This window comes from Podarcis filfolensis (assembly GCF_964270895.1).
Source record: "Podarcis filfolensis genome assembly, chromosome: 3".
NCBI lineage: Eukaryota > Metazoa > Chordata > Lepidosauria > Squamata > Lacertidae > Podarcis > Podarcis filfolensis.
Window position 1 is genome coordinate 97340978 of NC_139606.1, and position 26148 is coordinate 97367125.

The 26148-nt window shown below is 41.7% G+C and overlaps 1 protein-coding gene across 1 annotated transcript; it reads left to right on the forward strand.

Annotated features, from left to right (window-relative positions):
- Window positions 1–9599: 9599 nt before the first annotated feature.
- On the forward strand, window positions 9600–23375 carry NEK2 (NIMA related kinase 2). The gene is made up of 9 exons (XM_083605379.1): window positions 9600–9832; window positions 11608–11825; window positions 13892–14132; window positions 15140–15222; window positions 15426–15552; window positions 15846–16068; window positions 16898–16952; window positions 17029–17099; window positions 22342–23375. Exons 1-9 carry the CDS (start codon window positions 9737–9739, stop codon window positions 22569–22571), a joined length of 1344 nt encoding a protein of 447 aa, XP_083461505.1. The 5' UTR covers window positions 9600–9736; the 3' UTR covers window positions 22572–23375.
- The last annotated feature ends 2773 nt before the right edge of the window (window positions 23376–26148 follow it).

The following is a 26148-nucleotide window of genomic DNA, read 5'->3' on the forward strand; positions in this document are numbered from 1 at the left end:
TTTTCCAGAGCACTGTGGTTTAGAACAAGTTCCTCCAACCCACCCTCCATAAATTTGCTGTTGAGTTTTTAAGCGTGTGTGTGTGTGTGCTATGCAGCGCTAAGTGGCCTGGCAACATTCTAATTAGCCTGACTTCATTTGCCTGCCATCCCTTGTAATGATTTTCACAGAAATGTTATGATTAATTTGTGCTCTGCAGACTGGAGGTCACCCTAATCTAATAATGTTTCTTCCTTGTGGCCTCCAGCATTAATGAGAGCAGAGAAGGCTGGCTACCTGGCAGTTTTTCATTGTGTGTTTGTGAACCACCCCATTGTTTCCATTTTTTGAAAAAGTGAGAAATCCATTTTGACGCGTTTTTTCTTCAGTTCCTACAGTTACACTAATATAAACATTGGGAGGGGATGAGACGGTGGAAACTCATGGCAAATACCTCCCATGTGCAGTCTTTTGTATCGATATAGGTTCCCCATGCATTTAGAACCGTGATTTTCCAGGGTTAGTCCTAGTGATGTGTAGCCATTGCACTGCTTGTGCACCAGAACAATGGAGAATTCAACTCTCCCCGCCCCCAACAGCTGATGCACGAGGATGGGGCACCAGTCTGGGTTCACTGCTGCTGTTGGATCTTGTAGCACTTCAAAAATATCATACCTCATAAGTGTCCCCCCAAAAAAGGGACATCCCATTTTTTTTCTTGAGGGAAGATGGCAGCCATTTTTGGTGCCATGATATCAGGCAATTTCGCACCATGATCTCCCTTGAAATGGTGCTTTTTAGGGGGCCAGGATCTTGCGTGGCATCCGAAAATGTGTTACTTTTCCCCAGGGGAAAAACGTTGTGTGAAATTGTGTAAGATCACAGCGCCCAAAATGGCAATTGATGAGAGGAGAGGGTGCAATTCTCCATCCACTCCCTGTAGTGACCTGATTTGTATAGATCCACTGAGGGTGGGTGTGCCCTGCATTTATGTTTATCCTGTACAAGGCATATGAGTATGTTTGTGTGAGAGTGTGGGGTGCACGTGCCCATTTTGTCCATGCTGATTACTGGCATGAGGCCCCTGGAGGGCTGACCAAAGATTAATATGGCCCTCAGACCAAAAAAGGCTTGGCTATTGTTGTTACGATAATAATTATTTTTTTTATATTATTATTATTATTATTATTATTATTATTATTATTATTACTATTACTATTACTACTCCCATCTGGCCGGGTTTCCCCAGCCACTCTGGGCAGCTTACAGCATATATGAAACATAATAAAACATCAAACATTAAAAACTTCCCAATATAGGGCTGCCTTCAACTGTCTTATAAAACTTATGTAGTTCTTAATCTCCTTGACATCTGAAGGGAGGGTGTTCCACAGGGCGGACACGACTACCAAGAAGGCCTTCTGCCTGGTTCCCTGTAACTTCGCTTCTCGCAATGAGGGAACCAGCAGAAGACCCTCAGAGGAGGACCTCAGTGTGTGGGCTGAATGATGTGGGTGGAGACACTCCTTCAGGTATACTGGGCCGAGGCCGTTTAGAACTGTTATAAGAAAAACAACTGCTCCTTTTCCCTTATGGGGTATCCAAGTGCCTGTATAGAGTAGATTCCCTATTGGTAGGAGAAAATGACAGAGGCCAACCAGGGAATATTGAGAAGCAAAGCAGCTAATAGGCCTGATCTTTATCAAACTGTTGCAACAGGATCCCCCTCTAAACCCTTGCAGGAAGGGAGCAGAGGAACCCCAAACAATGGTGTGCAAGCCCTTATATAGACTTTTGAAATTGCCCACCCTGTAGCTCAAGACCCCCCCAAAAAAACATCACAGAAGGAGGCGGTCTCCAACAGAAATACATCAGGGAGGGCAGTCTACCACAGAAATCCTGTTTGTCAGGATACCTGACAATGGTCACTGATTGCTCCACCTGGGCAGCCTGGCCATTCCTTCTGAGATGCTAAATACTTAGTTCCTGAATCCAGGTCACAAGCTCACCCTATTCATACACAAATACGCCCTTTAAAGACAGCAAAGGGAAAATGGGGAGGCTTTCCTATTTCCTTCCTCACTGCAGAGAATATTTGAGGTCACTGGAAGAGTCAAAATGAGACGTTAGAATTCCTAAAACAGGCTTTAAAGGTCAACACCAACACTTTGAATTGTGCTCAGAAATGTACTGAAACTAAAGTCTTAGGGAGACATCCCACCCCACACCCCAGCATTACCAGGGCAAAACAGAAATTTGAGACGTGTGCTTTAACAATGGACGATAGCCCTTGTGGGAGATTATGAAGACGGAAGTGGGTGTAAATGGATCTGAAGCGGTGCATCTTAGAAAATGGAGTTAAGAGGATGGCTGGATCGTGTTATTCAAATAATCATGATGTTGGTTTTAAACAACTCTTTGTCTGGAATCCTTGGGGTGAGGCAGGTGGCTGGGGAAGCCTACTCTACTGGTTTAAATGGGATTGTTATCCTATATGTGTTTTTTGAGATTACTGTACCTGGAAATAATAGAGGATGAAACAAGAAAAACTGGTCAGAGAATAAACAAACAAAAACCTACATGCCGATTGTTAAGAGAAATGTCTCCTTTGTTTGCCTCTGTGTAGGTTTCTAATCTTTTTTTCTCATGCTATTTTTTTTTTTAAAAAACCTGCTTTGTGCTTTTTATCTGTTTCATTTACTTCCTCCTTTGCCCAGTTAAAGTTCTGGTAGGCGGGCTTCAAAGTACTGGGGACAACAGCTCGCATAACTTAATCAACTTCTGAAAGCAAAAAATTTATCTTCCCAGCTCTCTTGACATTTTTGCTCAAATGAGGTGCACAATGCTATCGCTTGATAAATTGGTATGAACCTACATTGTTGGGATAGCTCTTTTGTCTTGCCATTTTTGCAGCTCTACAACCTCTAAAAAATACTCTTGAAAACATTCCCACCCCCACCACCCCCAGAAAATGTCATTAGTATAACTTGCTGTTGGCAAGCCTGTATATTTATTAGGGTTAAATATGCACTGAAGAATCTTGAACAGAAGTCTTATGTACAGACACTAGACGGAGATAACGTTTATTTTCAGGCTGTGAAAAGTTTCGGAGACCAATTTCTACACACTTATAAATGTATCAGAGTAGCCTGGCATCTCTCCCCCCCCCCCCCCGCCAGCCTGTCAGTTGTCAGTCCTAGGCTTTAGAGTAAAGGTAAAGGGACCCCTGACCATTAGGTCCAGTCGTGGACGACGCTGGGGTTGCGGTGCTCATCTCGCTTTATTGGCCAAGGGAGCCGGCGTACAGCTTCTGGGTCATGTGGCCAGCATGACTAAACCGCTTCTGGCGAACCAGAGCAGCACATGGAAACACCATTTGCCTTCCCGCCAGAGTGGTACCTATTCATCTACTTGCACTTTGACATGCTTTCGAAATGCTAGGTTGGCAGGAGCAGGGACCAAGCAACGAGAGCTCACCCCGTTGCGGGGATTCGAACCGCCAACCTTCTGATCAGCAAGCCCTAGGCTCTGTGGTTTAACCCACAGCACCACCCGTGTCCCTCGTCCTAGGCTTTACGCATCAACAAATTCTTATATAAGGGTACTTATTTGCAAGTTACTTCTTCTATGCTAGGTGAATCTGCCTGGTAGGATCTGCAAAGGATAATAAACCAGATTTGTTCCAGCCCAAGGCTGTCTGCTCTATTTGCGTTTCACTAGAAGGAACCTGAGGACAAGAGCACAGCTCATTTTGGGACTTCATGTGGCTTGTTTTGTGCTGCAACTGCTCCCATCAGCCCCAGCAAGCACAGCACAGTGAAGATTTTCACAAGGAAATAAAACATTATTGCCTGTTAAAGTCTGCGCATTAACCTGCAGTTAAAGGCATGGTTACAATGACCATGTTCAAAAAATTCCAACCCCACTGAACCCTCTTCTGCAGTCTAAAAAAGCACATAGATTTCATAGAATCGTAGGGCTGGGAGGGACCACCAGGGTCATCTGATCCAACACTCTGCAACACAATAATATTTCACCCAATGTGAGGCTTGAACCCACAACCCTGAAATTAAGAGTTTCCTGCTCTACCAACTGAGCTAGCAACTACCTTGCAGTTAATAATTACCGGTTTATGAAACTGAAGTTGCAATGTCCAGTGATAAAGGTTTGACTGAAGCATATAAATGGAGAGATACAATCAGAATGACAAAGCAGCTGTGTTTAGACGTTGTGCTAAACTGTGATTTTTTTATGAGCGGGAATTAATCTAAGTGAGCCTTGAGGTTGTGCACCTCCCCACTCTCCTCTCCTCCTCCAGTAAGATCAGAAGCTTTCACTTCACTTATTTTATATCAACGACAGCTTAGCTTTCTGTTCAAATTCTAAATTGTGGTTAATCCTTATGAACAAACTATGGTTAAGGCTAACCACAGTTTGTCTGGTTCAAATAAAAGACAAGCTGTGCTGAATAAAAATGGGACTGAAAGCTTTCAAATATCTACTGGAAGGGTGGGGAGTGTGCGAAGCTAAGACTTGCCATGACTCATTCCCATCAAGATAAATCATGGTTTTTTTGATGAGTTCAGACTGCAATACTAAGCACACCTGCAAGGAAAGAAGTCAGATTGAACTCAGATAGGGCTTACTTTTGAGTAATCACACTTGAGATTCTGTTGCATGGGAGACGTTTAAAGCTATATATTTAAAGTTGAAAATTACAATTTAATCTAACCTGACAGGTATATGTGGTAAAGTTTTGTTTTTGTAATTCCATTGTCTAATGACACTGCCTACTTATGATGCTAATAATGTAAGAGAATCCTCCTTTTCGTAAGGTCACTATAACCAGAATTGTCAATGATTCACCCATTACCCAGCTGCAGCAATGCAACAGTAACCAAGAAACCTTTTAAGTTCTTCCTTTCAAAGACAATCTGAAATGTGCGTTTCACGTTCTCAACATTGTGAAATTGAAAACTATTTTTAACTGAGTGGCAGTTAAGGTCTGAACAAATTGCTATGGCCATGCTCTGGGTCTTGGTGCAATTACTGCTTCAACATGCCACTCCTAAAGGAATTACTTTGAAGCAAATTTCATTTCCTAGTATGTGTATTTAGGATTTCTGCCCAAGCATGTGATCTGTGGTTGGAACAACTTTTGTCTGAAAGCATTTAAACAACAGAATTATAACCTTATATCCCAATCTCTCTCTCTCTCTCTCTCTCTCTCTCTCTCACACACACACACACACTGACATCTCATACAATCATAGAATAGGAAGGGATCCTGAGTCTCATTTTGTCCAACCCGCTGCATTGCAGGAATATACAGCTGTCCCTTACGGGGATCGAACCTCCAACCAGGGTTTTTTCCAGCCAGAACTCAGTTCCGGCGCCTCTCAGCTGGGTGCTATTGCCATTATTAAGAGAACAAGGGAGGCATTCCCGGTGAGTTCTGGCACCTCTTTTCCTAGAAAAATAGCACTGCCTGCAACCTTAATGTTGTCAGCACCACGCTATAGCCAGCTGAGCATGGGTGTGTGGAGGTGCTAACCTATAACAATAATTAACATAAAGGCCTTCATCCAGTAAGAGCTTACTTCCAGGAAAATGTGTTCAGGACCACAGCTGTAGGCAATAATAGCAACGCACAGATAACACAACCTTACGCATGCTTACTTGGAACGTCAATCCCACTGCATTCAGAAGGGCTTGCGACCGAATACCCATGCGTAGAATTACAGCCTTCCTGGCTTCATAAAAATATTGCAAGAGCATCCTTTAGCATAATTGAAGCTGTACTCTGAAGGACCTTATTTTGGAATGCAACTTATTGAACAATAGAACATAGAAACCTGCCTTATACTGAGTCAGACCATTGAGCCATCTAGAGCAAGGGCTCTCCATGGTTTCAGCTGAACCATTCACAGCTCTACCAGAAGATACTGAACCTGGGACTTTCTGCATGCAAAGCAGATGTGCTAGCAGTGAGCTGCAGTCCTTCCCCAGGGGTGAAATTAGGCTTTATTCCACCCAGGTCAAAGACCAAATTTGGCACACTCACCCATGCACATACAGGCTGGGAGCCTCAATGATGCCCCTCTGGAGGCTTCACCCAGGGCAAAAAAACCTCAATATCCCTCCTGTAGTTATGGCTCTGCCTTCCCCAGTGGGATTCAGCATGGGTTTCTGATTCTGCCTGGAGGAAAAGCTCTAATCATGGTTTGCGAATTTTTGTTTTTTAAAAAATACTTCATGGCATGGGTCCAGGCTTTGGGAAATTGTCTGAATCAGGCCATTATGAATTCAAGGCTACATTTCACAAATATTTTCACATAGTTTCTGGGAATGCTGCAACAAGGAGACACACACACCCCATACATAATTCAGGAAGGAGACACAGCAGTATTGTTTGGCTGAGATTGAGATATGTCACTATCTAATTTATTCCAGTATATGTTATTATGAACTTTCATTCTCCTGGAAACTAATCGCAATAAATTTAAACAGCAAATGTGATACAGACATTTTCTGTTTGGAAAAATAATTTTTAAGAGAATCACTGATATTTGTTAGTATATATTTAATTAAATTTGACCACTTAAGATGTATGTTAATAATACAAACACAAAAGTGTTAAAGCTGCAGCATGACAGAAAGTATGCTATGTATTTTTTTTTTACTGTAAAAGCATTTTAACCCAATCAATACACAAAGCTATTCAGCAATGAAATGTGAAGCTTTCATATGTATTTCATCTTGCCTTATGGATCATTTCCAGAAGACAAATAGCTCAGGATCTTATAGCATCTTAAAGACTAAACAGATTTACACTGCAATCCTATGCATGTCTCATTAGTGGTAAGCTTCAAGAGATTCAAAGAAACTTACCCCCAGGTGTGTATAAGATTGCAATCCTGATTGCGGTAGCAGTTTTTGGGGATTAGGACCCTCCCCCACTGCCTTTGGCAGATGTAATATACACATGGATTCAAAGGGGTGAATGGTAATTAGCAAGGAGATGAAAAAGGGTTGTGATATTTCTGTATCATGCCAATGTAGAGGTTTTCAAACTCTGGAGCACGAGTCTCATTCAGGTGGACCACAAAAAGGCTGTGAAGCAGTCAATAATATCCGTACCTAGTTCTCTATTTGATTTTTTAATAGGAAAATATATCAAGGCTGTTTTAGGCAGGTCTGGATTATCAAACAGACCAACGCTGCCTAGAGTCCAGTTAAAAGAGGCCTTTCTCAGTAGCCTGGCCTACCGTCTGCAAATTTGATGCCGGCTTTGATAATGATGCCAGTGCTGAAGGTGGGTAATGGAATGTTGCTGTTTTATTTTTCTCCATCCATTGAATTAGAAAGACTAAAGTATAGTTACTTAAATAAGTTACATACATGCATTGATTTGTAAAACAAAGTTGTGATACACCGAGATCTCAAATGGACCACGGTAAATAAAAGTTTGAAAACTGTTAGATGTAAGCACAGTAACCCATTCACAACTTCAATCAATTGCACAGTGCTAACATGGCCAAAGGTGTTAAAACAGCAAAGCAGTTGAAAAGACAGGTTTTAAGACCCATGACTGCTGTTGTAAATGACTCACTGTGCATTCATCTTTTGTGCTTTTAGCTTTTCCATAGAATGTCACAGATCATCTGCGGATTTTATATTTCATGTCATTCTGACCTCACTTTCCACTCTGTGTAGGTGAGATATTCACACATTGTGTAAGGGCACACAGTACATCTAACAAAATGAGTTCACAAAAATTCATGCCACAATAAATCTGTAAATCCTGCAAGTGCCAATTTTGCTGTTTTCCCTCAATATCAGAAGTGATGGCCAAGTGCCATCTAATGGAAATGTTGTAGCACAGCATCCAATATTAAACCAGCAAAGGTTTCATTAACATTATTTTTCAAGTTTTTCAGATTTTCACCTCAATTCACAATTAATTAAGTCCCAAAATGATTGCATTTACCGTATTTACTCACATCTAATGCTCACCTTTTCTGGCCAAATTATGTTGTGAAAATTAAGGTGTGCATTAGATTCGATGGCACATTTACATTCGCCAGCAAATAATTTTTTTGGTTTCAAGGTTCTGAAAACTGAGATGCACATTAGATTTGATGGCACATTAGACTCGAGTAAATACAGTAAATCTGTTTGACTGAAGTCAGTGTGACCGAACCACCTTACAGACCACTCCCAAATATTCCCCAATAGAACATTCTTTCTGGTAAGAATGCTTAAGATAGGGTTGTAAAACATTTTAAAGTCTGAATCAGTGATATCAACATAATTTCCATGTTTAGAGCCAAGGGGAGAAAATAATTAGATCTGACATGGATCTTGATCCTTCAGAACCTACTCTGGCATTCTTCCTTTTTTTCTTGTGCCCCCTTTGCAGGATATATACAACGGGTTACTTTTGGGATATCAACTTGCAATGATTGAAAACCTACCATAGTATATTAGCAGCAATCCAAGGTTAAGTGGCTAAAATCCCATCCTCTGATGATTGCAATGATACCAAAAAGTGCAAAGTGTCTTCAGAGATGTAACCACTTAGCTGCAAACTGCCAAATTCTTGGTTTGTTTCCCAGTGCATTGTCCCTCTTCTTTCTGCAATTCTAAGCTTTGCATCTAAGCCAGGTCTGCTTAAATGCAAAACTTTAGCTCCTAATTTCTTATGAATTCCCTAAGAAATTAGGAGCTGAAATTGGGAATTAAAAGTCATTTTCAGTCTCATGAACGGTGTTGTGTCTGATTGTGGACAAATCACAAAGCCGTGACACATAGCTCAGTTGGTGGAGCATGAGACTCTCTCCCAGCCTTCATTCCCCTATCTGGAAAATGGGAATATCTCTTTTGGCTAATGCAAGGAAGATCATAAACAATTTAAAAATGGAAAGGAAGTGTGATGGGAAGGAACAATAAACGACAACTCATTATAATTATTTAAGAGCAGTTTATATTCACCCCAAAGGCAAATGAGGGTGGTGGAGGGAGAGGGAGAGAGGGGTGGCAGAATATACTAAGATACAGTGATTCATAAACTTTACCCTGACTCAGTTCTTATTTCTGCTACATGCACTTGATTTTGCCTTTCCATGAGAGGCTAAGGGTGTCATTTAAAAATAAAAGGGTTTCGCCTTCCCCAGGTCTTTAGGGTCCTGCTCAGAGTAGCTCCACTGAAATTAGCTGACATTCTCATTCATTTCAGTGGGTCTACTCGGAGTATGATAAATATATAGTTATATTCCATCCTGTCCCTGGTAGCGACTAGGTCACCTGAAGAGCCGAATGCCTGCGATATGGAACCAGAAGTACTGTAATGACTTCTGTGCAACTCTTGGGTTTGTTCGGTTTGGTAAAAATACATTCTCGTCGCCTGCCTGATGACGTCTTTTGACTGGCAGGGCACGATCAAAGCGCAACTTGGGATCCGCTTCCGCCGCGTGCCCAAGCGGCGTACCCAAAATACCTCAGCCCCAAGTTTTCTCGCGCCGCCCTCGAGCGCCAGCGGCAGCTGCGGTTGCCTAGCGACCGGGCAGAGGAGCAGCCGTTGGGAGGCACGTGACCTCGGCAGCCTCGCGAGCCAATTGGAAAGAGGGCGGGCGGGCGTGGGCGGCGGCAGACCAATCGGCGCCAGGCGCGGCGTCTTTTAAACGTCTTTTGCGCTGGGGGACGGCTGCGTGTTCCCCTGTGTTTGGGTCGTTTGGCCGCCGCGGAGCGCGGAGCGATGCCGAGCCGCCCGGAGGACTACGAGGTGCTTCTCACTATCGGCGCCGGTTCCTACGGCAGGTGCCAGAAGGTGCGGCGGAGGTCGGACGGCAAGGTGAGTAGAGGCTGCGAGCGGGGGGGGGGCGCCCCGGAGGATTGTGGGAAACGCGGAGGATTGTGGGAGCCCTTCTGAAGCCATGCGGAAGGGCAGGGCCTAGGCCAGGGGTGGGAACGCTGTGCTTCCCCAGATGTTGTTGTGTTACAATTTCCATGATTCTCTCCGAGCATGAGAAGAGCCCTACTGGATAAGGCCAAAGGCCATATTATATTATTATTGTTATTATCAGTGCTTTTTTCTTAAAAAATGTTTAGGGGTACTCTCATTTTGACTCAAGAAAATAACCATTTTATAGAAAAATAGATGCAGTAAATGGACAAAAGTACAAAGATTCACAAAATGTTTAGGGGTATGCGTAGCCCTGCATCCCCACAGAAATAAAATACTGATGATGATGATTAATTTATTTAGTTATATGTCATCAGATAGGTCTCTACTTACACCCAGAATTTCAGTGTCAAGGCCAGCTGCTGTAAATTAGAGCAGGGGTATCGTTTTCCAAGAATGTGGTCCAGCAGTTCTCTTAAGCATAGCAGTAGGAGCAGCAAATACAGTGCAGGAAGAAGTTTTATCTGCTCTGCAGTTCCTCCGGCTACTCCTTTTTCTGCTGGGGGTTTCATCCAGCGTCCTTCTCTCATAGTGGCCAGTGGGATGCCTCAGGGAAGCCAGTAATCAAGCCCACTGCTATTGTTCCCCAGTGACTAGTATGCAGAGATATGCTGTCTCTGGCACTGAAGGTGGCATGCAGCCATTGTGATGAACTGATAGCCTTATCAATGGTCATGTAGCCTGGAGCTGAAGGCAGCTGGAGTCTAAGGAAAGCTGAAGGCCACAAATTCACTATCCCTGTCTTAAAACATATGCATAGGGATACCACCAAAGAAAGCTTGATGCAAAACAAAGCTTGGAATCAGAAACAGAGCTCAGCCCTGGTGCAAAAAACCATTTCTCTGAGCGCTCTCCCCTCCCCCTTTTTCTGTTTTTACTACTGCACCACAACACAGGCCTTCTATGCAGGCTGTGTTCCTGCTATTTTTCTTTCATGCCTCCCACCCCTAAAAGCCAAATGTGTGGCCCCAGTCTTTGTGGGTGAGGTGAAGTGGGACAAGATGCTGCTTTCTAAGGACACTTCCTGAAGTAGAGGTGGCTCTATAGCTCACTACTTTAGTTTCCTTACTTGATTGTTAGTTGCTAATGTGGGCTTTCTGGCTTTTTCCTTCTATTGGAAACAATGTGGTCTCTGACTTCTAATACTCTTGTTCAGGAACTGAGCTAAGGTCTTAGTTGCTGCATCTCTGCTTCAGAAAGTCTTTTTCTACCTGGACTTCTGGGCATGGGTCCTGAGACACCATATACATATGCTAGCAAAAGTGTCAGATTGGTTCTGGCACATGAAAGGATCCCCAAAAATCATTAGAACATTGTACTGTGTTGTGCTCTTAATTCTGCAGTTGTGCATTAGGTTGGCTAGACGTTTAGAAGGAAGTCGCAGATTTTATTTATTGGTATGTTTGGCATGGGAAGATTTGCCATGAGCAAAATCTCAAATTACAAAGCCACCACAAGTGATCCTTGCACTAATAAAATGAGGTGTGAATCTCTTGTTGTGGAAGCAGTGGAGAGATGAGGTCAGGTTTGCTGCTGTTGGGTGCGGGGGTGAGATTTATATTGGTTTAAAGTAAGATGCTAGTCCACTGAGCTTTTAAAATCATTGTATTGTTCAAGTTTTTTATATGTTTATTGTCTAGAGATGGCTTGCTCCTTTTTTTCAGGTCTTGGTCTGGAAAGAACTTGACTATGGATCTATGACAGAATCTGAAAAACAAATGCTTGTTTCTGAAGTGAACTTGCTTCGTGAACTAAAACATCCAAATATTGTCCGGTATTATGACCGTATAATTGACAGGACAAATACAACACTTTATATTGTGATGGAATACTGTGAAGGTGGAGATCTGGCAACTCTGATTGCAAAATGTACAAAAGAAAGGTATTGAAAACTTCTGGATTATCATGACATTATCTTGTGCTGTAGGTTATTAAATTAGTTATGAGAGGTCACAGGTATTTTAAGCCAGCAACCAGAAATTTTGAGTTTTAATTTTTGAGCCAACTGTCATTGAGGGTGCAAGATTATTGCTGAGCAGAGATGCCAATTTTTACCACACCGATGACATTTTATTTTCCACTTGGCAAGATGTTAACCCATACAGGCAACCAAGTAGTTTGCTTTAAAAAGGTAAAGGGACCCCTGACCGTTAGGTCCAGTCGTGGACAACTCTGGGGTTGCGGCGCTCATCTCACTTTACTGGCCGAGGGAGCCGGCGTACAGCTTCCGGGTCATGTGGCCAGCAGCGCATGGAAACGCCGTTTACCTTCCCTCTGGAGCGGTACCTATTTATCTATTTGCAATTTGACGTGCTTTCGAACTGCTAGATTGGCAGGAGCAGGGACTGAGCAACGGGAGCTCACCCCGTTGTGGGGATTCGAAATAAGATTACTTACTACATAAACTGCCTGCTTGTGGGAAAATGACAGTTTGCTTGGACATGCACACACACATTCCTAAGTAATTACATACTTAGTAAATGTTGTCTTTATTCCCTGTAATCCTCAGGAGGAATATTCCTGTGGATTCTTTTATTTATTTTTTATTACTTCAGTTTGTTTTTTCCCTTTAGAATAGGAAATCTACAAGAGAGTATCAAGAAAATGAGGACAATATCCTGTGCATTTTAAAACATTAACTTGGCTGTTCTAGATAAATGACTTGGCAACTAAAGAAATATACAGTGAGAGAGGCCTTAGCCATGGATATCACCCTTGTCAGTAGTGAACACTACAATACAGGTGTGATAATCCTACACAACATGATATACTAAATTTGAAATGCATCAAAATCTTTGACTCAAGACTTAAAAAATACAATTTACAGTTTGCTCAAAAGGAACCCATGTCCCTCTGTAAAATAGCCTAAAAGTTGGAATGTCTTGCACTTGGCTTTATAAAATTAAATAAATAAAATGTCTAATTTGTTGAGCTGGAATCCTTCTGTTTTGGCGCTGCATTTTCCTGTGTTTAAAAAAACTGGTGAAAAGTTTAGTCTGCTAGCAAGTAATGAAATGATTGTGGGGGCTTTCAAGTAGTTGCCCAGAGATAGAATATCCTTTATACTTAAACTCTTTGAGATAGCTACAGTTTGACATTGGGAAAATAAAAATAAAACCTGCAGTTTTACCCAATCAATGCTTGGATGAGTAATATTAGAAAAAGCTGTCTCCTAAATTCTTTGTCAGAGGGCCTGGAGCAGCAGCCATGCCTCTCTTGGATGCAGGTTTGTAGAAGATAAACAGCAACTTTAGATTCTGATCTACTCTAAACTGCTGTGCAAGTGAGACAAGAGTCTGCCTCTTGGACTTGGGGAAAGAGGCGGGGATTTTTCTCACTTGTGTGGAAGTTTGAATAAGATAATGACTAGCAGGAGAGATTCCTTGTCTGGCATGCATGCAGATTTAGATAAGACTGTCTCTCTTCCAAATGCTCTGTGTACTGGAGGTCTTCAGAGGTTCAGCAATGTGGCAATGAGAAACAAGAGTGTCTCCTTTTCTTAACTGTTAGCATAATTGGGAAATTTCTGCCTCAAAACAGCACAAGGGAACAGGGAGATAATACCAAGGACAAATGGGATTTAGATAATAAGACAAGGTAATATTTGTGGGATTATTTCAGGGGATTATAGTTAGCTTTCAGTTACTTTCATGTATGTTTTTGACCAAAACACATATATCCAAAACACATTATCCAAAGAAATGAATGGCAACCATTCACTTCTACAGTATGGGAAAATTGTTGCACTTGGGGAACACCTGTTGAATGGGGGTGCAGTTTTGGCCCCTGGGGACTCAAGCTACTTAGCTTCAACCCTATTCTATCTGCATAGACCTATGTTTTGAGTTTCTTTACTAAAGTAATGGAATGTTTGAAAATGGGCTGAGAGAGAGAATGGATTTTGGCTTAAAGGTACTCAAAATAACCAGTTGTTTCTTCTTTCAAAAGACATTATGTGGAAGAAAACTTTGTCCTTCGTGTCCTCACCCAGCTGACCTTGGCTTTGAAGGAGTGTCACAGGCGGAGTGATGGAGGCCACACTGTGCTTCATCGGGACCTAAAGCCAGCAAATATCTTCCTTGATGGCAAGAAGAATGTGAAGCTTGGTGACTTTGGCCTGGCCAGGATACTTCACCATGATACCAGTTTTGCAAAAACATTTGTTGGCACACCATATTATATGTCTCCAGTAAGTGTCCCAAGATGAAAGCAACTGCTTTAGATTTTGAGCATTTTTACTTTGTGATTGCCAGATCTAACTTACCTTTCAGCAGCAGTTCTTTAAATTAATTGGTATCTAATATAGCATGTTTTGTTTTGCTTACTAAATACAAGTCAAAGTTTACCATGCTGTATGCTGTATAAAATATCTCCAAAATATCTTTCAGATAGCAGAAATAATAACTGAAATATTTAATAGAGAAGAATTAAATAAATTACACTGGTTTAAATGTTGTGTTTAGCTTGACACAATTGTTTTACAATATTTATATACAGCTTGATCATAAAAAAAACTGTGTAGTTTACAAATAATAGAACAACACTGGAATTGTCCATAAGAAAAGATAAAAGCAGGTAATTTAAAAAAATGCAAAACCTACTTAAAATCAACAGGGGGCTTAAAACATGTCAACTCATAAAGTCATGGAAATTTAATTGCACGTGCTTCCTTAGCAGATTTTGGAGCCTTCAATCTTTTCTTAATATTTAAATGTTAACATACTAATATATGCTTCCTAAGGGGAGTCTTGAGTGAACTGCAGCTTAGAAACTGCTCTGTTTAATTGGTTTCATATCATTCATTCTTATTAATTTTATGAAAGAATGCATTTCTAGTAAAGGGGGAAAATAATGGTAAATTTCACTAAGAAAAGCGAACCACTCTTAACACCAACTGCTGGCGGCAGGTTTGAATTCCAATATGACTTTCCTCTTTCAATGTTATATTGACACAGTCAAGTCAAAAGGTGGACAAATTGACAGTCCTAAAATACAGTAAGCAGCAAGTATGAGTTAGCACTAAAAGTGTTATTGCCATCATGGAATGCTACTTACTATGTGTTTTTTAATGCTTAACACCTAAGTAATACTCCAGAATGCATGCTGGTAACCAATTTTGTGGCCACATTTCATCTAATTTGCAAACTAATTATTAATATATTCTGTACTAATATATTCTGTTTCCCCCCCTGTTAGGAACAAATAAATCGCATGTCCTACAATGAGAAATCTGACATCTGGTCTTTAGGGTGTCTTCTCTACGAGTTGTGTGCGTTGTCGTAAGTATAGTACCAGCCAAAAGTTTCTAGGCAGGCATTTGGCAGCATTTAAACTCATTTCACAGTATAGCCATGCTCTTGAGAAGAAGCAACTAAATCAAAACATGGGCACCAAAACATTCTAGAAAGAACAAATAAATAAGAATTCATTTCAAGTTGATGCTGTGGTGAAGTGGAAGAGCATGTTTGTTCACTCTTTCTAGGCCTCCATTCACAGCCTTTAACCAAAAAGAGTTGGCAGAAAAGATAAGGGAAGGGAAATTCAGACGGATCCCATACCGTTATTCAGATCAGCTGAATGAACTCATCACAAAGATGCTGCACTTAAAGGTAAGGGTGATTTCTCAAGGGTACAACGGGTGGTGTCCAACGAGCTGCTGGTGGAAGCTTCTGCCCTCATTCTTGGCCTATTGCCTATCATATCCCCAAAGAAGGAAGTGTTTATGACTCTTCCATATTAGTTTTTGATGCAGCAGAGGTGGCTGCAGTCAAACCCAATCCAGACAAGTACTGTAGACATAATTTGATCCCCAAATGTGCTGCTGCCTGAAAAAAAACCTGCAGTGGCTTGTTAAATGTAACATTTCTGCACAGTGACTATAATAAGTCTCCCTGATTTCAAGGATTACTGTCGGCCTTCAGTTGAAGAAATTCTGCAGAACCCTCTGATAGCCAGCCTGGTATTGGAGGAGCAAGGGAGAAACTTGGAGAGAAGAGGGCGACGATCAGGAGAGCAAGATAAAGTAGAAAGACTTTCCGGAACTCCAGTGAATGAGCTGAAACTGAAAGAGCAGCAGCTACAAGAGAGGGAGCGAGCCATAAAAGAGAGAGAACACCGGCTAGAACGTAAGAACTAATGCAGCAATGGGATGTGGGGGTTTGGATTCCTGCTCCAGCAGTGCCTTCAATGGGGAGTGGGATGCATTCTTTCGGTGACATGAAGGAAACGTTAATACAGTTCTTGCAAGGTAAAGGACCCCTGGACGGTTAAGTCCAGTCGAATTTGACTGGGATGCAGTGCTCATCTCCGCTTTCAGGCCAAGAGCCAGTGTCCACAGACAGCTTTCCGGGTCATGGCTAAACCACTTCTGGTGCAACAAGACACCACGACAGAAGCCAGAGCGCACGGAAACACTGTTTACCTTCCCACTGCAGCAGTACCTATTTACTTGCACTGGTATGCTTTCGAACTGCTATGTTGGCAGGAGCTGTGACAGAGCAGTGGGAGTTCACCTCGCCTTGCAAATTCAAACTGCTGACCTTGTAATTGGCAAGCCCAAGAGGTTTGGTGGTTTAGACCACAGCACCACCTGCAACCCCCCACATTTCTTGCATGCATGATGTGGCAGCACATTTGGAATGAATGAGGGTCAAGTCATATGTAACTTGGAATGCACCTGAATAGATGATATATTCAACTAATAGTTTCATGGTGCAATCATGGTGCCGAAACATGGATGCCGCGACACTACTGTACTTGCGTGTGTTTTCCCTTATGGATCTTGTTTATCCTTTTATAATAAGCCAAGGACTCTGTTCATAGAAGCAGAGGGACTTCACATACTATGCAGGTTGCATGCTGCTTTCCCCATGGGCCATTTACTGGTCAGAATAAAAAACTGCCATAGGTGCACACTGTCTGCAATTGGATAACATGGCTTGTCTTTTGTTCCAGAGAGAGAGCGGGAACTGTGTGTTCGGGAGAGACTGGCAGAAGAAAAACTGGCTAGGTTGGTTTTAAAATGTCTAAAAGTGTCTTGTTTTGAAAAAGGCTTTTCTTTTATTAACCAGCTCCTTTCTAAACAGGGCTGAGAACATGGTGAAGAATTACAACTTATTCAAGGACCAGAAGCTATTGCAGCCAGCGACATGCCCAGGTAGGAGAAGATGTTGGAAGCTCTTAACGGACTGCTAAACCCGGAATCCCCAGATGCTACCAGCCTTAGTACTAGTGACCTCTCTAGTAGCGCTCCTTCTATGGTGGATATTAAGTCAGCTTTCCTGGCAACTCCAGTATGTTTTAATACTGGTGGCAGCTTAGGGTGGGCTTAATATGTGTATGAAGGGGCTAGATTGGATGCCCACTGTGGGGGTACTTCCCTTTGCCGGTAGTAAATGCTGGATACTTGAACCTGTTGATGCTCCTCATCTGTATGGTAAACCATGACTTTAAGAGGAGGCTTCTGAAATGCTGTATACTGTGAATTCCTTGAAGGTTTGGTCAGGGGCAAAGGTGTTTGACATCTTTGCCACTCAGACAAATGAAGAGTTGGACAACCTAAATCTCTCTGCTTCTCTTTGCCTCTGCTATTTAACTGCTAAGCCTAGTTTAGATACCACTGCTACCCAAGATGGGAGGCATCATGACTTCAATGAATATTTTCTATAATTCAGCTGTCACTTTCTAGTGCCAGATCTATGTGTGTGCATTATACCTCTGTCGTCTTACATGTTTACAATTTGGAGCCAATTTTGGCTTACTTGAACTCTAAAATTAATCCTGAAATAAAATATATTTTAACTTATCATTTTGTAAATGGATGTGCAAAGAGGCTAATTTAGGCTAACTTGGGGTTTATATGATGGTGACTTACTAGTTAGTAGGTTTTTGTTCTTGGAGGCCATTTAGAATGGGCTGTACATCCTAATGCATATTCAAACTAGATGGGGATTTAAGCCTCATTCAAAAGCAGCCAAAATACAGGTAGCTTTTCTTTGATTGTAGTCTAGTCAATTTTTATATATCTTGCTTTAAAACACTGCAATTCTAGGTTCTATGCTGTTTTCTAGGAATATAGCCTGGGATACCATGAACTGATGCAGCTTGATTTTTTATTTTCTTTAAACTTGACTTTTCTTTGGGACCCCACCTCTTCATTTCAAAAGCTGTTTGTCAGGCAGTATGAGTGGCCTCATTTATAATAAACAGAAGCCTAAAACCCCATGTAGCTAGCTGTGTGGACTTCTGGAAGCCTACCAGAGTAACTGCCAAGGGGTGTCTAATCAATGCAAAACCCAAATTCTTGTATGTTGCTGTTTGAGCAATAGTCCTAGTAAAGAAATCCAACAAATAATGTAGCCTCTTTAAAATACTATTTTTCTTTGTGGATAATGGCTTTTGCTTCAAAATCACAGACAAGTCTTCGCTAATCACCACAAACTTAAATGATGATAGAATTCTTATTTATATGACTTATCAAAAAGGAATGGTGTGATATCAAAGCATCTTCAGGAAGTGAACTTCTTTGTAGTCTTCCAATCAAAATGAAGCTTCTGCAAAATATATATATATATTTTTCACTCCATCTCTGTGTTTTAAGGGACCTGCTTCACTGGGCAAACCCACTTGACTTGAGTAATAATTTAACAATTGCATTATCTGGGTGATGCCCCTTTGAAACTAATGGACTTTAAGTAACCAAAGTTCATTGATTTCAGGGAGTACATTCAGAATATTACCTAGCTGGATGCTGTCCTGCAATAATACAGCTCTTGCATATAGTAGCCTTTTATTATTCCATATGCAGGCTGTATTCTATGTTATGTATGGTTTTACTTATCATTAAAATGTGTAATTTTTGGTTGGGGGTATTGAAAGTCCTTGAAAGGTGGGCTTTCTGAATTTGCCCAGTGTTTTCTGGGCCTTCACCTCTCCTGTGGCCAAAGAAATCTGAAAGCATTGCAGTTAAGCTGCATCAAAAAGTTAATCTACAGTGCCTTACAATGAGGTATTAAAGTCTATTCAAAACTATTGTAAAGGAATCCTGACTAGTGGGCTCTTTTAACACAAGAATCCCCCTTACAAAATATCTAATTCTGCATGCCCACTAGTCACCTTTTTAATATACTTTTGATGTGAGAAATTGCTTGGCTAAATTACCACCATTCATGGTAAGCAAAGCTGTATACACACCAGTCCCACTATCCAAACACAATGCGTATTCAGGAAATCATTTGTTAGGTGACTGTTTATGTAATTGGTCAGTGATTGCCATAGATTCTTGGGGGGGGAATTCTAAAGCGTTGCCAACCATGGAATTCTGACCCTAAAATGACAACAAAGCCCTCTGAAACCTTGCAAAAGGCAAACAAGGAAAGAAAAATGCCCTTATTTGTCGAATCTTACCCCCATCCCACCCATGGTTTCTGGCAAACGGCTGCCACAGACTAGCAAAACACAAGCAGCCTTTTTATTTGTTTACAGTTCAACACACAAGTCTGCCTCTTTGAATATCTACTTCTACATTCAGGCAATTCTTTGTGATATTGGTCCAGCTTGTGAATCACAGTAAACCACAGTTAATGGTTTGCTATGAGCAAGCTGCTCTCCACTTGCACTTCCACTATTCCACAATTAGTGTTAGGTTCAAGTCAGGCATCATAGTTTGTTTCACTCCTAGGAAGTCAAGATCTGTAGTTAAGTTTGTTCTTGGCTTACTAATCCTGTGTTTCTTGGAGCTAAGCAGACAACATCTGTCTTAGCATAATGCTAAGCTAAAGAACACGATCTGTTTCTCCTGTTTTCTAGCATCAAGGAGCAAAGTGCCACGGAGCAGCATGCTCATGACAAACCATTAACTATGGTTTACTGTGATGTGCAAAGGCCCAGTGACTCCTCAGAAAAAGAGGCATAGTAAAGACAGCTATATTATTGATCTTTAGCTATTGTCTAGAATATGTACCCAAAATTGAGATATGGTTCCATGACATATAGTGCAGGGATTACTTTCAGGTTTTAGATATATGCTGCAGTTGAAGTGGGCTAACGTACCACGGGTGAATGGGTTTTGAAGCTGAACATTTTGTGGGCTTGTTATATATATATCCCCACACTATCAATGTAAATGGTACATTGTCCAAGGTAGGTCAGAGAAGGGATGGATGAGTGGGAGAAAACAATACAATGGCATGCGCTTGGGGTTTGGTTGGCTGGGGATAAAGACAAATACAATGGTGTAGCCACAGATTGGCAGTGCATTCCCAAGTTCTGGAACAGACATGAGAGCAAGTAGTATTCAGTATCTTCAGAGTTGGGACCTTCTCCTACCTGCTGTTCACTAGGAGTGTTGGACTATAACTTCATCATCTCTGACTATGCTGCTGGCAACTGATAAGTTGTTCAAAACATCTGGAGGGCAATAGATTGGAGAAGACTGCTTTTACCTAACTCAAGGAAAGTTGGGCCGTTTTTCATTTTTAGCTGTGTTCTTTTAGTTGCCCAATTTTCCTCAGTTCTCTCATGACTTGAACAAATAAAAATATTATTGCTGCTGCTTCCAGTAGAATCTTAGGTTATGCCCATCAGTTGATAAGCAGCGTCAGTGCTACTTCCAGGGTCTAGACACTCCTTCAAAACTGCCAAATTACTGACCTCTCCCTCAGTTTCCCAGAAGAGGAGGATGAAGTCAGTGGTTGTTGCATCATTAATAGAAGATGACAGCTGAAGGTGGGCCTGAGGCTTCCACGCATTGGCAGTTGGGTGCTCTCCTTAGACATGGGCATTGGCAGCTGCCCATCATTGCTGACATCTGACACTTCCCTTGACCAATGGAGAAGAAATCTGTTTCCAAATTGAAGACTGAGCTTGGGATACTTATACCATGATTAATCATTGCTCTTAGATCAAGGATGGGGAACCTCCAGATGTTGCTTGACTTCTGGCTCTTGGAACAGGGAGACCTGCATTCAAATCCTTCCTCAGCTACAAAATTTGCCAAGCAATCATGGGCCAATTTCTCTTGGCATAAACTGTCTCCCAAGCTGGCTGTGACCATGGGGGTATTCAGTCTGAGACCATGTCTGCACCATACATTTAAAACACTATGATGCCACTTTAAAAGTCATGGCTTCCTCCAAGCAATCTTAGAAGCTGTAGCTTGTTAAGGATGCTAAGAGTTGTTAGGAGACACGCCCCCCCCCCACTCCCCTTCCATAGCTACAATTTTCAGAGTCCTGTGGGAGGAACAATTGATTGGTCAACCACTTTGAGAATTGGAATTCTGGTAGAGGAATAGGGATCACCTAACAACTCGGCATCCTTAGCAAACTACAGTTCCCAGAATTCTTTGGGGGAAGTCATGACTGTTAAAGTGGTCTGATACTGCTTTAAATGTATTGGTGGATGTGGCCTGAGTTACTATGAAGAACATAAGCATGTAATAAAATCATTCAGTGAAACCACCCTTTTGTATGGAACATGTAGCTTCCTGTGCAGTGTAAAATAATAAAAACACATAACACTAAAACTCAGTAAAGGAGCAGTGTTATATACTGTGGGTGTAAGGAGAATATATGCATGATGAAAAGTGCTCACTTGCCAATTTCCTGTGTATAAACAATTGCCACACATGAAATTTAGCTTCTTCAACTAAGCATGTTTATGCTGCACCCACTTGACATGGTTTTAAACTGGTTCATACTTTCAAATTGCTTCAGTTTTATAAAATAAAAGTGCATTGACCAATATTGTCCTTCAGAGGTGAATTAAAAGTAAGAAACAAGGCTTTTCATCTGTTGGCTCTCCCCCCCTCCCCCCAGACCCTATTCTGAGTTTCCTAAGGCAAACGAGATTTATTTCTGTCTTTCTTTCACACACAGAAGATCTCTATATGATAATCCTTCCCTTCACAATAATGTGTACACAGTCTAGAAGGCACATTTTCCCAGATAAGCCCTATAAGAGCCAGATGTGTGGGGTATAAATACTAGTAATTATTATCATTGTTACTACTACTGAACGCCTTTGCCCATGTAACTAGCATGGTACACACATCCCCCCCCCCAAAGGCAGTGATATTGATGAATTTTTTTCCTACAAGGAGTGTGGCAACTGTGGAACCTTCAGTGTAATCAAAATTTTGCCTTGTAGAGGGGAATGAACACTTGCAACCTTTGCTGAAAACTCAAAATGGAAGGAAGTGAACTAGGAGTGGTTGATCTCCGGCTCACCAGACATTGTCAGACTCCAACTCTATGGAATGGCCATTACGGAATGGCGGGAGTTGGGAGTCCCAACAACATCAGAGAGCCAGAGGTTATCCACCCCCAGAGTAAAGAATAAACTAATATTCAGTGAGTGAGAGTTAAGTATTTGAAAAGCATCTTTCTGTTTTTTTAAAGATGACGAAGCTCTGCCAGTCTTTCCTACGAGAAAAAAGAAGGTTCAGTTTGGTGACGAAAGCAAAGAAAATGCTCAGTCTGAGGACAGCCTGGAGAATTTCCCCCTCTCGAAAGAAAAAGGTTGTAATCTGAAGAAGCGTCTCTACGCTGCCAACCTGCGGGCTCAAGCCCTTTGTGAGCTGGAGAAACACTACCAGCTCAAAAGCCGCCAGCTTCTCGGAATGCGCTGAATATTTGTGTGTATCGTGTACAGAACTGTGATGTTTTCAGTAGTGTCATTTAAGCTGATGTTTCTTGTGGCGTGTATGATGAAAAGCTGCGTAGGATGGTTTTAGAAAAGGTGCTAAAATAGTCTTTTAAACTCTATGTAAATAAATGTAAATAATTGTGTGGTTGTGTGCGAATAACTCTTTTCCTTAGAGTTTGCATTTTTATGCATTTGGCTTGCTAGTGTTGCATTGCTAGGCCAGTTCTAAATATAAATATTCATGGCGTGGTTAGCTAGAATTTTTTTTTAATGATTACGATGTGATTTTAACAAATAGCACAACACTGGATATAAGATTTAAGGAAGTGATTCTGCTGCATCAGAAGAAGAAAAAAACCCTCACTCTGAGTCTCTAATTTAGGTGTGTATAATAGTTGGATTTTTACAAGCATAATGTTGCACCTAGCACAATATCTGTTCCTTCTAATTAGCTGAATTACTCCCCCTGCAAAGTTTTCTGAAATGTTACATTGTTTAATGAAAAATGTTAAAAAAGAGGCAAGTATGTAATGTGTTCCAGGACATCCGCACAGAACGGAGTAGATATCAAAATTTGACTGGAGGAAAAGAATTTACAGGTAGCCTTTTGTTTAAAGACTCATTTCTCATGAGAGGTTTTATACATTAAATATGGTTGTACATGAGTTCTTACGTCTGAAGGAAGGTCATAAATCCCAGGCAGCAAGATCTATGGACTTCAGAGGTCAGGATGCATAAATACTCTTTGGATGAAGCAACATGTTATTAAAAGCAGAAGTGTAAATAATCTTGTATGCCTCTTTGTCTTTTCCACACCTTGTGATGAATGTATGAAGCCACTTTTGATCTCTTTCGTTAATCCAAAACATTGGATAGAATTTAAATAGCTTAATTCTCCAATGGCCTGGAGGTGGTGCCCTTGCTCTGTTGATGTGGTGATCCAGACTTATGCCTCCGCTGCAAGTGCCTATATGTGAAATTAACGCCTGTCTGCTTCAGTAGAGCTTACTGTCAAATAAATTTGGCCCATGAGTTCAGCTTTAACCTATATTCACATACCACATTATTTTAGAAAAGCATGGCCACCCAGCTCCTCTGAAATACATGCATGTTCTGAAGTAATGGGATAGCTGTTGTCTTCATTGCAGCCTGGTCATATGCACATGGCACATGAGCTGCAGGCTTTCTGTCTCCTTAAAAATATCTCTCGCATGCGGACACACAATTTTGCATTACAGCCTAGAAATGGCTTATCTATCTTCAGTGAACACTGTGCCAGATAAGTGCTTGGTTTTCATTGGTTTGTGCCTCCCCTTTGCATACCAGTTTACAAACTACAAAAGTAACTGGAAATGTGAATTTTAAGCTGCTATAGCAACATGTTCCACTGACACTTGAATAGCTAGGTTTTCCAAACCCTTGCAGTACTCTTTACATCTAGTGCTGTTTTTCTAGAAAAAGAGGTGCTGGAACACCCAACAATCCCACTCCTGAGCTGCAGTCATGCTTTCATCACACAGCAGCTCCCCAGCTTTCCACCTTGCTCTTGGTACCTAGGGGAAATAATATCTCACCCTATCCATTCCAGTCTCTCACCTAGGAGCAAGCCTACTCACAAGCAACCCCCCATGAAGCGTGCCTTTAACCTCAGCTCAAAGGGGCAGTGGCAGCTACCCTCCCTTGCACCCCCAGAAACAACCCACAACCAACTGTGGCAGACTTCTTGCTCTTCAGTGACAAGTCTAACCAACCTACCAAACCTGGTTTCTCCAACATGTTGCCGTCCTAAGGTCTAGAGAGGAAAGACCTGGGAGCCTAAGACTAGCATTCACCAGCCTATTGTGGCCTCAGAATAAATAGGCTTTCTGCAGGAAACTCATTACAGCTGTAGCAAAGTTATTGCTCTTCATGGGTGTGGCTAATTGGCCAACAGGAAGCTGTTCTCCAGGTGCAGCAGAAATGGGCTGAGGGAGTCTAAGGTTAGGGTCCTGTCCAAGCCAGCAATGCTACTGCTATCTCCCGCTAAGGATTTGCTTGTCTGCTCAGAAATAAGTCCCATTGAGTTCCAAGCTTACATTTGGAAGCAAACATCCTTGGGCAGCATCCAATGTCTGCCCGCTTTCTGTTTGCACAACAGGACTTCTGGTCCCTGCTGCACCTGGAGATAGCAGGGACCATCTCCCTAGAACTCCCACGTGACCCCAAAATCTGCTCCAGAGATTTCACCCCCACCCAACTGAGGGCAGATTTTGTGGAAGGGGCAGCTGCACTGGGCAGCAGCGGAAGCTGCCTTCTACTGCATCTGACCTTTAGTCCATCTAACTCAGTATTGGGCCTATTGGCTGGCAGTGGCTTCCCAGGGTTTCAGACGTGTGTGTCACAGCCCTACCAGGAGAAGGAGGGGACAGACCATGGGACCTTTTGCATGCAAATCACACAGTCCTGCTGTGAGGAGAAGCCACACTGCCCTAGCCAATGCACACTTGTGTTACGTTGGCTCACACCCATCTTGAAAGAGATTACCTCTGATTAAATTTCCACAGCACCCCTATGCAAATCCCATTCAATTGTTTTCCATGGGACTTGCATCCCACTGCTATGTATGCTTATGCAGGACCAAATCCTACTGCGTTCCTTTCCTAGATTAAGTGTGCATACAATTGTAGCCTCCATCCTAGCAAAATCTTCCCACTAAAAATGAAATCCCATTAAAATGAATTCCCGTTAAAATGAAATGGTTATATTGGATCCTATTGTATTTTTAATCAAAAACAACAAAAATTCATTTGCATAGGTATGCTTAGTCCAGAGAAAGCCTCCTGGTGTTCAGTGGGACTTACTTCCAGGTAAGGCTGCAATCCTATACCCACTTCCCTAGGAGAAAGTCCCACTGAAGTCAATGGGACTTACTTCTGAGCAGACATCTATAGGCTTGCCCTGTATGTATATGTACATATATAGCAGACGTAGGGAACCTTTGGCCCTCCAGATGCTGCTGAACTACAATGTCCATCAGCCCCAGCGAACATGGCCAATAGCTAGGAATGATGGGTGTTTTAGTTCTGCAACTTCTGGCGGGTTATCCCCCTACTGTCATAAACAATTGAAGGCAAGCAATGCAGTCCTATACATGTGTACTTCAAACGCTGTTGAATGAGGTTTATCCTTATATAAGTGCTTATAGGATGGATTATAGCTTTAATTCGTTAAAGGTTATTTCAGATCACTGTTAGAATACAGCCAAAGATTAAATATTAATTTTTACGACTGCGGAACAGTTGATAGGCTGATATTAATACTGCATTAATACTGTGCGTCATTTACACTGCTTTTCCATTTAATCTTTTCAGCCAAACAAGGCTGGAAAGTTAGTATGATAACAGCAAAGATTTGCCTGTATCTGACACAGGATGGTGCAGAAGGATAAAGGCCACGCTTGGGAATTTCTTTGACTTAATCCTGCATATAATCTCTGGGAAGTCGTTTTCTGTGACGATCAGTAACAGGCCCGTGTCACTAAATATTGATTTAGATTTGAAGCTGATGGAATTTAGAGTGCT

What these genes read in the sequence shown, in the direction of transcription:
- NEK2 (XM_083605379.1), top strand. Translation starts at nt 9,737, where the DNA reads ATGCCGAGCCGCCCGGAGGACTACGAGGTGCTTCTCACTATCGGCGCC. An exon ending in GCAAAATGTACAAAAGAAAG is followed by an intron (nt 11,826 to 13,891) that starts GTATTGAAAACT and finishes TTCTTTCAAAAG; the next exon opens with ACATTATGTGGAAGAAAACT. An exon ending in TACGAGTTGTGTGCGTTGTC is followed by an intron (nt 15,223 to 15,425) that starts GTAAGTATAGTA and finishes CACTCTTTCTAG; the next exon opens with GCCTCCATTCACAGCCTTTA.